The 14,169-nt window shown below is 70.4% G+C and overlaps 2 protein-coding genes across 4 annotated transcripts; both read left to right on the top strand.

The window, feature by feature from the left end:
- Nucleotides 1-1,127: 1,127 nt before the first annotated feature.
- On the top strand, nucleotides 1,128-4,249 carry CCR10 (C-C motif chemokine receptor 10; the record flags this gene model as incomplete). The annotated part of the gene is made up of 3 exons (XM_082495007.1): nucleotides 1,128-1,158; nucleotides 1,987-2,174; nucleotides 3,167-4,249. The coding sequence occupies 3 exons, from the start codon at nucleotides 1,128-1,130 to the stop codon at nucleotides 4,247-4,249; spliced, it is 1,302 nt and encodes a 433-aa protein (XP_082351133.1).
- Nucleotides 4,250-6,408: 2,159 nt separating this feature from the next.
- Nucleotides 6,409-13,924, top strand: PLEKHH3 (pleckstrin homology, MyTH4 and FERM domain containing H3). 3 transcript variants are annotated; one of them, XM_082494891.1, is made up of 13 exons: nucleotides 6,409-6,611; nucleotides 8,960-9,015; nucleotides 9,691-9,779; nucleotides 9,987-10,181; nucleotides 10,362-10,519; nucleotides 10,678-10,801; nucleotides 10,952-11,249; nucleotides 11,329-11,536; nucleotides 11,760-11,896; nucleotides 12,022-12,142; nucleotides 12,259-12,708; nucleotides 12,781-12,806; nucleotides 13,086-13,924. In XM_082494891.1, the coding sequence occupies exons 1-13, from the start codon at nucleotides 6,465-6,467 to the stop codon at nucleotides 13,240-13,242; spliced, it is 2,166 nt and encodes a 721-aa protein (XP_082351017.1). In that variant the 5' UTR covers nucleotides 6,409-6,464; the 3' UTR covers nucleotides 13,243-13,924. The 3 variants fall into 3 exon arrangements, with proteins under 3 accessions (XP_082351017.1, XP_082351016.1, XP_082351015.1); XM_082494890.1 differs by having other exon boundaries at nucleotides 12,781-12,972; nucleotides 13,069-13,921; XM_082494889.1 differs by having other exon boundaries at nucleotides 12,259-12,972; nucleotides 13,069-13,922.
- Nucleotides 13,925-14,169: the final 245 nt, after the last annotated feature.

Below are 14,169 nucleotides of genomic sequence, written 5' to 3' on the forward strand. Positions count from 1 at the left end.
CCCTCCGCCCCCCCCCCGGTTCCCCCGGTGTTCGGCGCCGGGCCCGGTGCGGGGTCGCAGCGGCCCCGGGGTGCGGCCGGGACACGGCTCGGGGGCTCGGGGTGGGGGTGCGCGGGCAGGGCGGGGCGGGGCGGGGGGCGGACGCGAGTGGGGCCGTGCCGGGAGCGCCCCGCGCAGCCCCCGCAGCCCCCGGCCCCCGCCGTGTCCAGCCCGGGCGGGGCAGCGCAGCCCCCCCGCAGACCCGGCGCCCGCGGCGGGGGCTGGAGCGGTGCCCGCCGTCCCTCCCGCGGCAGATGTGGCGGCCGTCTGTAATCAAGCCGCAGATTAAGGGCTGCGGGTTTTGGGGTCGGCTGTCTCCAGTGGTGCAGAAGAGGGGATTTAGTCTGTGCCTGTTCCCAAACACCCCCAGACACCCGCGCAGGGGACGGGGGGGGGAGGGGGGTGCTGGCAGCCGCGTGGCCTACATAAGCTGCCTGCCCCACAGACCCCGCGCTGCCCTGTGTCCCCCCGGCTCTGTCCCCCTCCCTCAGAGCTCCCTGCAGCGCCCCGAGCCCCGAGGGATGGGGGTGCGCTGGGGGCCACTGTGTCCAGGCCGGGTCCGGGTGCTGGGCAGGAGCCCGGTCTGGCTGTGCTCAGTACGGGCAGCTCCCACCAGGCCTGGTCGGTCACCAGTCACTGGGCAGCGGGCAGCGGCGTGCAGGGCAGTGCGGCTGTCACCTGCGGGTACTGGGGCCACTTCCTGCGCAGGCAGAGCCGAGGCCGGGGCTGGCGGGCGAAAGAGAGAACAGAAAGCCCCAGGTGTGGCGGGGCAGCCGGTGGCACACTGTGGGTTCTGCTACTGGGAGCTGGAGTCGTGTGCCAGGGCCGCGGGCAGCTGCCCTCCTGTCCCCCAGACCCTCGAGGCGCCTGTGGGTTTGGCCCCGAGAGAGGAACGGCCCCACTTGGCCTCATCCTGACACCCCAGGGATGCTGTCTGCTCAGGCCACAGCTCCACGTCCCGTCCCTGGGCTGTGAGGGCCCCAACGGGGCCATGCAGGGTCCCTGCTCTGCACCCACAGGTGGCCGTAGGGCCAGCATTGGCCCTGGGGACCTTCCTCTCTCCCCTTCCCCAGGATGCAGGGTGCAGGATGGCACCTCCAGAGCTGGCACAGAGCACAGGTCTGCAGCCAGGGTCCTTGCACTGCAGAAAGAGCAGGGTAGAGAGAGAGACCCTCCAGCAAAGAGCCCTGGGGACGCCCCAAGGCTCAGCCACGCTCCAGCCCTGCTGCACCACAGGCACCAGCAGCTGGCAGGGATCCTGCCCACTCCAGGCTGGAGGCAGCAGGAGGGATGAGGACAGAGCTGGGATAAGCCACAGCAAAGACAGCTGTAGCGGGGAGAAAGGGGGATTGAGGGATTACCGCAGCAAGCGGCCAAAAACCCATTAAAGCCAGGGATCAATTTGCTACGCCCCCTGGGGAAAGTGGGGCCTCTGCCCCACGGGAATTAATCTGCCCCTTAATGAGTTGGGAATTCTGTTGTCAACAACCAGCAACACGCCTGCCCAGTGCTGCGGGGGCACAGGGGCATGGGGATGCAGGTCTGAGGGGGTGCAGGGCAGGGCTGGGACCCCTGGGTGAGGGGGGTGCCCTCCACCAGCAGCTGACCCAGTTCCATGTTTCCCATCAGGACAAGCCATTCCTGGATGGGACGTGGCTCTGCTGGTCCTGCTGGACCAGTGTCCTGCCTGTACCAGGCTCAGTGCCAGCCCACAGCAGCCAATGCTCCATTCCATGGCCCCGCTCCCTCCAGCCCCTCCTCCGGCCCTAGAGGCAGCCCCTGCAGGGCAGGAGCTGCAAACAGCCCTGGTGCGGTCTGGGGTGTCCCGCATGTGCTGGGTGCCCTCAGCCAGGCCCCACTGCCCACAGCTGAGCGCTCCCAGGCTTGTCCCCCAGCCCTGCATGACAGGGCCTGAGCGGAGCTGCTATTTCTGTCCCCGTTGTGCAGGTGCTAGCCACAAAGTAAAAGATGCAGGACAGACTCCAGAGTGGGGTCGCATCTGCTTCCTCGCCTTCCTCCCCCAGGGCTGGGCTTGTGCTCTGTACTGCTCTCAGTATCGGGAGCAGCACGTGGTCAAACCACAGATGCAGAGCACTGCGACGGAAGAAAGGTACTGCTGCGCGATGCAGGAGCAGGTGAGGGGCCGCGGGGCAAGGGGTTCGCTGGGGGCCAGGTGGGGACCCCCCTCACTGGCTCTTCTTGTTGCTTTCAGACAGTTCTCTTGTGAGCCGTGTGGGTTTGGGCTGAAAGACAAAGCTCCACGGAACGCTGGGCAGTGTCAGGTGCTCCAGGTGCCCAGAGCCCGGAGCAGGGAAGGGGCTGGGGGAGCTGCTGGGGAGTGAACCTGCCCCAGCCCTGGGTTTAGACCCCACCTGCAGCCCCAGAGCAGGGGGGGATGGGGCCTGGCCACCTCAGGTCCCTGACAGGAGCCAGGAACAGCGTAACTGCTGTCGTGAGGCTGCTCTGAGTCAAAGCCGTGCCGGATCCTGATGCCCGTGGCAATGGGGTCCCGGCTGCAGCGCTGTCCCTCCACCCTGGAGCAGGACTGAGAGTCCGGGAGCTGGGAGCACCATGAACAGCCACCTGCAATCCGTGTGAGGCAGTGGGATGCCACGGGACCTCCCTGGCTGGGAGCAGGACTGGGCAGTGTGGGGCTGTGCCGGCACTGGGGTCCCCAGGGGTGCACATGGGGACATGCCCAAAGCACCTACCCACCGGGGGATGCTGGCATGGAGCCACAAGGCCCAGCTGCACAGGGTGACCAGGGCCGTGGGCTGGGTGCCGAGCCCTAGGGGACCCGCAATGGGTGCATGGTTAGTTCGTGGGACATGGTGCTGTGCCGGGGACGCCGCGGCCAGTGTCACGTCTCCCCACCAGCTCTGCACCTCAGGCAGCTGCTCGGGAAGTGTGTGGTCGCTCTCACAATGACTGAGCATGGTGAACCTCCTGCTGCCTCAGGGTGGGTGTGAGACAGAAACCGCCCCAAGCGCAGGGCCGGGGGCCGCAGCACACCCAGGATCCCCATGGCGGGGCTGGGTGGAGGAGGGCCTCACTGGATGTGGTGTGCTGCACGCTGTGGCTGGGCCACCACCTCCGAGCATCCCTCGCTCAGCCTCCCTCTGTGCAGGTGACCCCCAGCCCCACCGCAACGGAGCCAACCGCCACCACTGACTTCTACCCCTGGGAGGACGGGTCCTCGTGGGAGGATGGCATGCTGCCCGAGCTCTGCGAGAAGCAGGCGGTGCAGGGCTTTGCTCGCACCTACCAGCCAGCTGTCTACCTGCTGCTCTCGCTGCTGGGCATGGTGGGGAACGGGCTGGTGTTGCTCACGCACACCCGCTACCGCCGGGCACACAGCATCACCGACGTCTGCCTCCTGCACCTCGCCCTGTCCGACCTCCTGCTGCTCCTGACACTGCCCTTCGCCGTCACCGACACGCTGCAGGGCTGGTCTCCGGGCACGGCTGCCTGCAAGGTGCTGCACGGCCTCTACTCCCTGAACTTCTACAGCGGCTTCCTCTTCCTCACCTGCATCAGCGTGGACCGCTACGTGGCCATTGTGCAGGTGCCGGCCGCCTGCCGTCTGCGCCCACGGGCTCGCCGCCACGGCTGGCTGACAGCGGGGCTGGCCTGGCTGCTGGCCACACTGCTGGCACTGCCTCAGTTCATCTACGGCCGAGCGGAGCAGCACCAGGACCTCCGGCTCTGCCGTGTTGTCTTCCCCCAGGCGGTCTCGCAGGTGGCCCGGGGGGCCACCAACCTGGTGCAGTTTGTGCTGGGCTTCGCGGTGCCCTTCCTGGTGATGGCGAGCTGCTACGCGGCTGTGGCCCGGACGCTGCTGGCAGCCCGTGGCGCCCAGCCCCACCGGGCACTGCGGGTGCTGCTGGCCCTCGTGCTGGTGTTTGTGGCCCTGCAGCTGCCCCACAGCCTGATGGTGCTGCTGGACGCGGCCGAGCTGCTGGCCAGCTGGGAGGTGAGCTGTGCCCAGAGCCGCCGCAAGGACCTGGCGCTGCTGGTCACTGGTGGGCTGGCCTACCTGCGCTGCTGCCTCAACCCCCTGCTCTACGCCTTCCTGGGCCAGCGCTTCCGCCAGGAGCTGTGGCTGTTGGCCAGCGATGCTGGCTGTGTGGGGCCCCTCGACCCACGCTGCCCCAGCTGCCCCAGTCCCCGACGGCGGACATCAGTCTCCACCTGCCAGGACGTGGTGTAGGGGCGCGGTGCCCACGGCCGGGGCAGGGACTGGCACCCCAGGGTTCTGCCCCTCCACGGCTCTCCGGCAGAGCACCCTTCATGCATGGACCTGCCCCAGGCCCGAGCAGAGCGCCCTGGCAGGGGCAGCACTGGACAACCCGCACGGTGTCCGCACACGTGTGAGCAAGGGGCACAGCAGCCCCGCAGCGCCTGTGCGTCCTGCGAGTGCCTCTGCTGCCCTGCCAACCACCAGGCTGGAGGGCACCATGCAATGTCACGCATGCTCTGGGGAACCGTGCAATGTCACGCGTGCTGCGGGGGGCTGTGCGGTGCCCGCGAGGGGGAGCAGTGGGTGCGCACAGCAGGGCCGGGCAGGCGTCTGGTTCCCACCCCCACAATAAACCCCGGTCGAGTCCCCATGGACGAGCGCCGTCTCCGTGCGGGCCGGGGCTGCCCCGGGAGGGGACGGGCTGGGGCCGGAGAGCGGCGTGCGGGAGGGCGGCCCCGAGCCCGCCCGTGCCTACCGGCGCTGGCCGGGGGATGCCTGCAGGCGGCAGCAGAACACCGCGCTTCTTGCCTTCCCTGCCTGTCCCCGCCGTCCGCTGCCTCGGCTCCCCCAGACACGGGGCGGGCGCCTAGCCGGGGCTCCGGTAGCCTGGCGGCGGGCGGGGACGGGCCGGGGACGGAGGGACCAGCCGGGGAGGGGGATCTCTGCGAGGGCGCGCGGAGAGCGACGGCCCAGGGACCGGCACCGGCTCCGGGACGGGGTTGGGGGCATGTCCGGGCTCGAGCCCGGCACCCCCAGCCCCGCAGTGCCCCAGCCCGGCCCGGGCCGTCAGAGGGGGCAGCTGTGGGGCAGGAGCGGGGGTCGCCCCGCAGCACAGCACAGCACAGCCGCTGGCCGAGGCAGGGCAGGGTGCCGAAGGGGCTGGGAGTCCCCGCGCTGGCGACAGCAGACACCCCCCCGGAAAAACCTGCCATGGGTCCGCCTGGAAACCCCCTCCCGAGGCGGGGGCCAGAGGGGCCGAAGGGACTTTCCTCTCCCCTCCGCACTTCCCCACGAGCTCCTCTGCCCCGGCACGTCCCGGCCCATCGGCTCCCGCCTCCCACGGGGCCGTGGTGCCGCGCTGGGGCTGGTCCGGCCCGGACTCCCTCGTGTCCCCGGGGCTGGCATCACGCCGAGCAGTAGCCCCGCGCACCGGGCCCGGCTGAAGAAGCACTCCGGGGTGCCGGGAGCTGCCCCCGCTCCCTGGGCGGCCCCGCTCCCTCCTCCGCCTGCCCCACGGCAGCGGCGGGGTTGGCCCCAGAGCCCCATAGCCGTGCCCGGGACTGCTCCCACGGCCGTGACACCATCTCCCCGCATCGCCCGGCCCCACGCTGGCTCCGTTCCCCTCCCGCACCATGGCTGGCGGGCTCTGCCCCGGTGCCCCGCAGCAGGGCTCGGCCCCGGTGCAGCCCGGCGCTGGCAGCATTGGCGGAGAGCTGGCGGCCGGCGCCTCTGCTGCGCACCCCGGCACGGCGGGCTCCCGGGGACGGGGCCGGCCCGACAACCGGAGGCGCGGCTCATGTGCTCAAACCCTTCAGGGGCTCCGGGAGCGGGGCGCTGCTGCCGGGCACAGCTTCGCTGCAGCACTGGGGGGGGACCCGCCGGGAGCCGCTCGTCCCGCGGGAAGGCCCCGGCAGGACCGGCCCGCCCGAGCACGGTGCCCTCCTGCCCGCACTGCGCCGGGCTGAGCCGCCTTCCCGGGACGGGCTGGGGCAGCGCACAGCGCCGGTGCCCCGGGGCAGCACCGACGCCGCGGCCACTGAAACCGCGGGGCTGCCGGACGCAGCGCGCTCCGTCTGGCACAGGGCCCGTGCCCGGTACCGGCGCCGGTGCCCACGCCGACTGCAAGGCGGTGCCCGGTGCACCGTGCGGCCGGTGGCTCTGGGAGCACCGGCCCCCCCCGGGAGCTCCCCCCATTCGGCGCGCGCCCCCGCCCGGCAGATGACGCAAGCGGCGGCCCCGCCGCCCCGGGCACGTTGGCTCCGCCCCGGGCCGCGCGCGGCGATTGGCGGGGGCCGGTGACGCGCCCGGCCCGGCCCGCCCGGGGCGGCGGCGGTGGCGGCGGCGGCGGCGACGGGGCCGGTCCCGGCGGCGGCGGCCGGTGCGTGGCGCGGGCGGGCGGCGGGCCGGTCCCGTCCCGTCCCGTCCCGTGCCGTGCCGTCCCGTCCCGTCCTGTGCCGGCGGGGCGATGCCGTTCCCGGGCGGGCTGTGGTGGCTGCTGTGCTGCCGGCAGGGCTTCACGCTGCTGCGGCGGGACTACGGCGAGGCGGACCGGGAGGCGGACGGCGAGGAAGAGGAGGAGGCGTCCTTCGAGCTCCGCGCACAGGGAGACCAGGTGGGGCCGGCACCGGCTCCGGGTCGGACACCGGCTCCGCGGCGGGACCGGCGGTGCGCGGCTCCTCCCGCTCAGGGCGCACGGCTCTGCCTGGCTCTGCCCGGCTCGGCGGGGCCATCCGGCTCCGGCCGCCGCTCTCGGCGCCGCCCCGGCCCCTCCCGGTCCCCGCCGCCCCGGCGAGCGCGGCCGCCGCCTGCCCGAGCAGGTCCCCGCCGGTCCCACCGCCCGGGCTGCCCTTGGCGCGTCCCCGCCGCCGACCGAGGGGGTCCCCGCAGGATGCAGAGGGGGATCGGCCCGTGGGTGCGGGGGAGCCGCCGTCCCGGGGCAGCCTCGAGCGGGTGCTGGGGGTGCCGGAGCCCGCGGGGCAGAGCCGACGGGTGCGGGGGCCGCTGCCGGCTGGATCCCGGTGCGGGGCCCGTGATGGTGCCGCGGCGGCGGGGCCCGGACGCCCGTCGGGAGCTGGGGAGCAGCCCGAGCCGGGGCGCTGCCCTGCCCTTGCCTGCTCCTCGGGGCGGGAGCCGTGGGGCTGGCGGCTCCCGGTCCCACACTGGCACCGTACTGCCTGGTGCCGCTGCCGGGGCCAGGTTGGCCGGGTGCGGAGGGTCCCCGGAGGACGGGATCCTTGGTACCGGCCATGGCTCCGCACAGACCTGCCGGAGGAGGCCGGGGCTGTTCGCGGCACGCAGCGCCCCGGGAGCACGTGCCAGGCGCGGGGAGCAGGCCTGGATCTCCCCACTCCGGCTGCTTCCTCTCGTTAGGGAAGTGGGGCGGCGGAAACCGGCGCTTCCTCTGGCCGGGCTGCGTGGGGGATGGCTGATAGCATGGGGCGGCGGGGGGAACCCCGGCTCCCGGGGTTCCTGCTGCCTCCCGCACCCAGAGCCACTGGGCCACGTCCCTGCCTGGAGGGGACACAGAGGGTGCTGACAGCCCAGTCCCGCTTGCTGCAGCCCCTGTCCTCCTGCCTGCCACGGGGTCTGCAGCATGGCCCTGCTGCTGCCGGGCTGCCCTGGCTGCGCAGGGCTGGGGGCGGCCCTGAGCCCCCCACACCAGCCATCCTCTGGCAGCAGGTCCCCTTCCCCAGCAGTGCCAGCCCCACGGAACAGTGGGCAGTGGGCACAGTGGCAAGGCTGGAGCTAGGCCCCCAGGGCACTGGTGGCAGAGCCAAGGGCACGGCTATGGCATGAGCTGTCTAAGCTTCCCGCATCCCATGGGCTGCACTGGCTCCGGAGGTTTGGGCTGGCGTGGGCGGCTGTGACGGCACCTCCCCAGGGAGCCCTTCGCCATGGCCGGGGGGTCCTCGGAAACCCACAGCACCGGCCACCCCTTCCTGGGAGCGTGGGAGCAGCTGCCTCAGCCCTGCCACCGCAGCTCCTCTCCAGTTTATTTATATCCCTGAGCAGGAGCTGGCCACTGCTGCCTCCTCCTCCTGCGGGCCGTGGCTGAGGAGGGCACCGTCTCCGTGCCTGCAGCCATGTGGGAGCACGCAGGGCCCTCCCTCGGCAGCAGGACAGTGACTGGAGGAGCTGGCCCCGTGCACGGGTGCCGGTGCTGTGCAACAGGTGCCCTTAATGCCACAGGTCAGGGGTGCCTGGCCCTGCCCTGCAGCACAGCCGTACCTGCAGCAGCTCCCACCTCCCTGCCCCCCCCACCCCCACCCCCCCCCGCTGCTATTTTTAGCAGCCATCTCTTTTTCTTGGCGTTTCGTGGCGTGCTCTGGCCTGTCGTGCCTCCGGCTGCCCCGTTGGGCTGCAGCTGGCGGGACTGCCCGCACATCTCCCAGGGCAGCATCCACCAGCGCTGCCACATCCCTGCACCCTGCTCTGCCGGGACGCCCTGCCCGACCCGGTGCCTGCCCGTGCCTGGGCCCTGCCTCGTGTCCCAGCACGTGTGCCGGGGTCATCACGTGAGCAGCGCCGTCCATGTCAAGTTGTGCTGCGCGAGGAGGAACCGGCCCCTGTCCCGCTGCTGGGCCAGGGACTTCCCTGCGCCGCGTCCCACTGCCGCAGGCAGGAAGTCAGCAGCCCCATTACAATGGGACTTTGTGCCGTAAGCGTATTACTCAGCACTGACCTTGTGCAATTCTGCACGGTATTCAGCCTGCCGGGTCAGCCGAGGACGTGCGGCCAGCATGCCCGGTGGCTGCCCCCACACCCCCGGGGTGCCCCAGCTGCAGCCCTGGCTCCTGCCGCAGCCGTGGGGACACTGGGGCTCCCTGCCCATGGCAGCAGGATGCGACCCTGTCCCTCTGGGCCTGGAGCTGGGCTGGCAAGGAGGCGAGCAGTCACTGAGGGGACGTTTGGGGGTGCCAGGCGGTGACCATGCGGCTGAGACATCTCCTTCCTTCCCAGGGGTCCCTGGAGGTGAACCTGAGCCAGCCCACCCGCAGCAGCAGTGGCTCGGAGCGGTGAGTGACCCCCTGCCTCTGGCCCACCGGGCATCCCGTCGCGTGGTGCTGTGCAAGCTGGGGGCCTGGCACGCTGTGGGGCGAGGCGCTGGTGCCAGTGTACACCGTACCATCCTGCCCATGGGGCCGGCACCGTGCCGTGCCCATCCATCGGCTAGAGCAGAGGATGGCAGAGCCGGGAGTCCCATGCTCCATCCCAATCCCTGGTGCATCCTCAGGCGCGTCTCCATCCCTTTGCCATGCTGGACAGCTTGGTGGCCACAGGCCTAGCTGATGGGGGCCGTGTGTGGCGCCTCCTGTGCCAGGAGGCTGGAAGGCTCTGCCGGGCCACGTCCACCAGTGGAGGCCATGCCCTGGGGCGGTATGTGCCCAGGGAGATGGGGTGCTGCAGCACAGGGGCCTGCTCGCTCCCGGTCCTCCCAGTGCTGATGCCGCTGCCAACATTCCTTCCTGGTTGTTCATTTTCCGAATTCCTTGGCAGGGCCGCGACTGCAAACAGCTTATTTTTAGCCAGGGTCATCTGCACCCGATGGCTCTGCTGCGTTCCCACCACAGGGCTGCGGGGTGCCCAGAGCCCCTGGGGACCCGGTTCACCCCAGCCCCCGGGTGGCTCCCCGCTCAGGGGCCGTGGGAGGCACCCGTAGGCACCAGGGTTCAGCCGCATGTCATCCCCAGGTCCCTGCTCGTCGCAGAGGAGATGCGCAGCCTCATCGTGGAGAAGGGCCCGGGTCCACTGGAGGATGACCCTGACGCTCTCGTGAAAGGTGGGCACAGCCAGGCTGGGGCACAGGGGCCTCTGCCTCTGGAGTAGCTGGAGCTGGCAGGATCATGCCCCAACTGTGGCTGGATCCCGTCCCAGAGGGGCAGGGGGCACTGGCTGAGCTGGCGGGGAGGGGGCAGACCCTGTCCTGCACTGGAGAGCTGCTGGGGCAGATGGTGCTGGCAGCGGGCGCTGAGGCTTCCCCTTCCAGGCTGGCTGCAGCGGGAGGTGCGGGGTGGTGTGAAGACCCCCTGGATTCGGCCTCGGAAGTACTGGTTCGTGCTGACGCCCGACTCCCTGGACTACTACAGCAGCAACGAGAAGGGGGCCCGGCGGCTGGGCTCCCTTGTGCTCACCAGCCTCTGCTCCGTGCTCTGGCCGGACAAGCAGACCTACAAGGAGACGGGTAGGGTGCCCGCACCCCTCAGTCGGGCTGTGCCTTTGCGGCCCCTTGTGCCCTGCATTGCTCTCTGTTGCCCCGAGGAGGGGCTGTGCTGAGCCTCGGGTGCCGAGAGGCCCAGCTTGGATGGTGGTCCGTGGGGCAAGGGTGCTGGTGGGCAGCGGGTGAGCTGTCTGTCCCTCGCAGGCTACTGGAACGTGACGGTGTTTGGCAGAAAGCATTGCTACCGCCTGTACACGGAGCACCTGAACGAGGCCGTGCACTGGGTGTGCGCAGTGCAGAAGGTCATTGACAGCAAAGTGCCCGTCCAGACGCCCACCCAGCTGCTCATGCGCGATGTTGAGGTGAGCCTGTGGTATGGGGCTGCCCATTCCAGCAGCCGTTGGCAGGGCCAGGACAGACGGTCAGGACTCCGCATGCCGTGGGGTGGCAGCGGGTGCATGTGCCGGGCGCTCGGCTGAGCAGTTCCCCTGCAGCTGCCACCATTGCTTCTCCCTCCCAGGAGCACTGCGGCAGCCCCGAGGTCCTGGAGCAGATCTACCGCTGCAACCCCATCCTACGCTACACCAGCAGCCCCCTCTACGCTCCCCTGCTGCCCTTCCCCTACGGCAGCCTGGACCAAAGCGGTGAGGGGCTGGTGGGGGTCCTGCGCCCCGGGCTGGCGGGAGCAACAGCAGGGCAGGCTGGGCTCTGTCTGACCCTAGTGTGGGTACTGCTGCGGGCGCGGGGCGTCTGGGGAAGCCCACGGGGCTATTAACCCCCATCCTGTCCCACAGCCCCTGGCCCCCGCAGCTACACCACGCTGCGCGATGAGGCCGTGAAGCTCTTCAACTCGCTGCAGCAGCTGGAGTTGGAGCGGGACCCGGTGCCGCTGATGCAGGGCGTCCTGCAGACGTGCCTGGACCTGCCGCCGCTGGTGGACGAGATCTACTGCCAGCTGGTGAAGCAGACCACGGAGCCGCCGGCGCCGGGCGGGCAGGGTGACCTACACTACTGGCAGCTGCTCACCTGCATGAGCTGCACCTTCCTGCCCTCCCCGCCTGTCCTGCGCTTCCTGCACTTCCACCTGGACAGGCGAGTGCCAGCAGAGCCACCGGGCACTGGGACCCCCATCGGGTCAGTGCTGCCATGACCCTCCTGGCATCTCTTGCAGGACAGAGAGCGGGTTCCCTGCCTCGGAGATGGCCAAGTATGCCTGCTTCATCCGGGAGGCGCTGGGAAAGACGAAGGGGCGGGAGTGCGTGCCCTCCCTGGAGGAGATCCTGGTGCTGATGCGGCGACAGGAGATGATCTGCACTGTGCACTGCCCAGGGGCGCCCGCCTGCAGCGTGGCCATCAGCTCCCACACCACGGCTGAGGAGGTGAGGGGCCGCAGCCATGCTGGGCAGGGGGCTTGGGACGTTTTGGCACACGAGGCTGGGAGGGCGGGGGGGACTCCTGCGGATCTTCCCAGCTTAACTGTGGTGGAGGGGGGTTGGAGGTCACCTGCCTTTCCCCACCGTGACCTGTCTGTATCCCTTTGCAGCCCTGAGCGCTGCAGCCAGGGATGTGCAGTCACCATCGGTTGCCTTTGTCTCGCCCCAGGTGGCCCGGGAGCTGGTGTCACGCCTGGGGCTGTCCCAGAGCCCCAACCTCTTTGCGCTCTATGAGCAGTCCCGGCGGCGGGAGCAGCCCGTGGGCAGCACCACGCTGCTGGCTGACGTCCTCACCAGGTTTGAAAAGTAAATGTCCTGCTCTGCTGCCTATGGGGGAGAGGGGTCGGGGGGACCATGGGCAGGAGGGGAGGGAGCAGGGGTGCCTGTCCCCGCTGCCCCCATGCTGATGGGTCCAGTCCCTTCTGCCACAGCCTGGCCGGGGAGGAGCGGGAGCAGGACCCACCGTGCCGGCTCTGCTTCAAGCACTACGGCTTCCTGGACACGGACAATGTTCCACGCGACAGCCTGGAGTTTGCCCTTCTCTTTGAGCAGGTGAGAGCTGCGCTGTGCCAGGGCGACCATGCCATGCCGGCATGGCTGTGCTGCACCGCGCTGGGGTGGCCGTGCTGCAGTGGCTGTGTGGCACCGGCTCACCCTGCCCTCCGCAGGCGCACGAGATGGTGCTGCGGGGCTACGTGCCCACGTCGGAGGAGACGCTGCAGACGCTGGCAGCGCTGCGCCTGCAGAGCCTCAACAGCGACTTCTCCACCCATGCCCCCTTCCCGCGCCTGGAGGAGCTCTTTCCGCCCCATGTGCTGCACGCCCGCCTGCCGGCCCCCCGCCAACGGCCCCCCACCAAGTGCCGGGGGGCCCGGCTGCGCGCAGGGCTGCTGGCTGGCGGGCTGTGGGGGCAGGCACTGGCCAAGCAGCGGGCAGAGCGGGACCAGCGCCTGCGGGGCCGCCTGCGGGAGGAGGGGGCCAGCACCATGGCGGCCATTGTGGAGAAGTGGAAGCTGCTGCAGGGCATGGGCCGGCCCGAGGCCATGGCCGCCTACGTGGCACTGGTGCGGGAGTGGCCTGGCTTCGGCTCCACGCTCTTCGACGTCGACCTGCGTGCGGTGAGGCCCTGGCGGGGCAGGGATGGTGGGCAGTCCTGGCAGCGGGCAGCCCTGACGCCCCTCTCCCCGCAGAGCCCAGTGGGGGCCGGGCCCCAGCGGCTGTGGCTGGGCATCGGGGCCAAGGCCGTCTCGCTCTACAAGCCGGGGGAGCCTGAGCCCTTGGACAGCTTCTGCTATGGCCGCATCTCCTCCTTCGGTGCCTCCGACAGCAGCACCTTCCGCCTCTCCGTGGAGGACCGGGACCTGCTCTTTGAGACCTCCCAGGTACGGGGCAGCCATCTGTCCTTCCCTCCTTCCCCCCCAGGGCTGCAGGGTGCCAGGCGCCCCGGGCTGACCCAGAGTGTCCCCTCTGCCCCGCAGGTGGATGAGATCGCCCAGCTCCTCAACACGTACCTCGCCTCCGCGGGTGCCCGGCTGCCCCGGCCCCAGGAGCTGGCCACCAGCCCCACAGATCCCACCGTGCCACCCCAGGGTCTCTGCCCCGCAGCGGGGCCCTGGCAGCACCAGCCACCTGTGGGCTCATTCCGCAGGTAGCCCAGTGGCTGGTGTGGCCACACAGGGTGCTCCCAACGGATGGCGTGGGGAGGGTGGCCAGCATGGTAGCGAGCGCCAGGTCTGTGCCGGTCCCCAGCCGCTCCCCGGAGCAGGGCGACAAGGGCTTTTGCTCCCTGCGCTGCCGTTGCCTTTCTGGTTATTTCCTTAATTTATTTCGAGATGCCCGTGCCCCCCCACATCTCCCAGCACTTTCCCTGGAGGGCAGCGGGGCTGCCGTGCTGCGGTCACTCCCGTGCTGCCCCCAGGCCTGTCCCTGTCCCCTGTACCCTGGTGCCTTTGCCTCCAGCATGCGTGCTGCCTGGCAGCTCTGTCGGCACCCCAGCTCTTGCCACCCCGAGGGCTTTGCCCGGGGTAAGGGGTTGCCGGGCAGCGGTGCTGTGCCATCGTCTGTCTGTCCATCCGCTGAGCCTACCCCTCCTGGAAAGCTGCGGGCGGCTTTTGGCTGAGCTGCCTCAGGGACCAGCGGGGCTCTTCCTGGCCAAGCGGCCAGGCACTGCTGCTTCGTGGTTGCCCCATGGTAGGGCTCGTGGCGCAGGGGTGGCCGGCGGGGTGGTGGCTGGTACGGCTGGGGCTCGGCCCCTCAATGTTGCCTCTGTAAAGTTTGTCAGTTCTGTCTTGGGGGGGGTGGGGGATGGTTGTTTGCTTGTTTTTCTAAATAAATGCACAAAAGAAAGGCCGGGCTTCCTGTGCCGGGGCTCGGGCCGTGGTGGGAGGCAGGAACAGTTTGATCCTTGGGGCAGTGAGTGCAGCGGGGCCTGGGACAGGCAGTGGTGGTGGGGAGGAGCAGCACAGCATGTCCTTGGGGACAGGGACCGCCATCCCTCTGGCCAGCCACACTGCTCGCTGCGCCCTTTGGCGTTTCATCAACAGCACAGACTGCACTCCAGCTCTGCTTCAGCTCCCCGG

This window comes from Vanellus vanellus (assembly GCF_965231255.1).
Source record: "Vanellus vanellus genome assembly, chromosome: 24".
Lineage (NCBI taxonomy): Eukaryota > Metazoa > Chordata > Aves > Charadriiformes > Charadriidae > Vanellus > Vanellus vanellus.

What these genes read in the sequence shown, in the direction of transcription:
- PLEKHH3 (XM_082494889.1), top strand. Translation starts at nt 6,465, where the DNA reads ATGCCGTTCCCGGGCGGGCTGTGGTGGCTGCTGTGCTGCCGGCAGGGC. An exon ending in CCCTGACGCTCTCGTGAAAG is followed by an intron (nt 9,780 to 9,986) that starts GTGGGCACAGCC and finishes TTCCCCTTCCAG; the next exon opens with GCTGGCTGCAGCGGGAGGTG. An exon ending in TGCTCATGCGCGATGTTGAG is followed by an intron (nt 10,520 to 10,677) that starts GTGAGCCTGTGG and finishes TCTCCCTCCCAG; the next exon opens with GAGCACTGCGGCAGCCCCGA.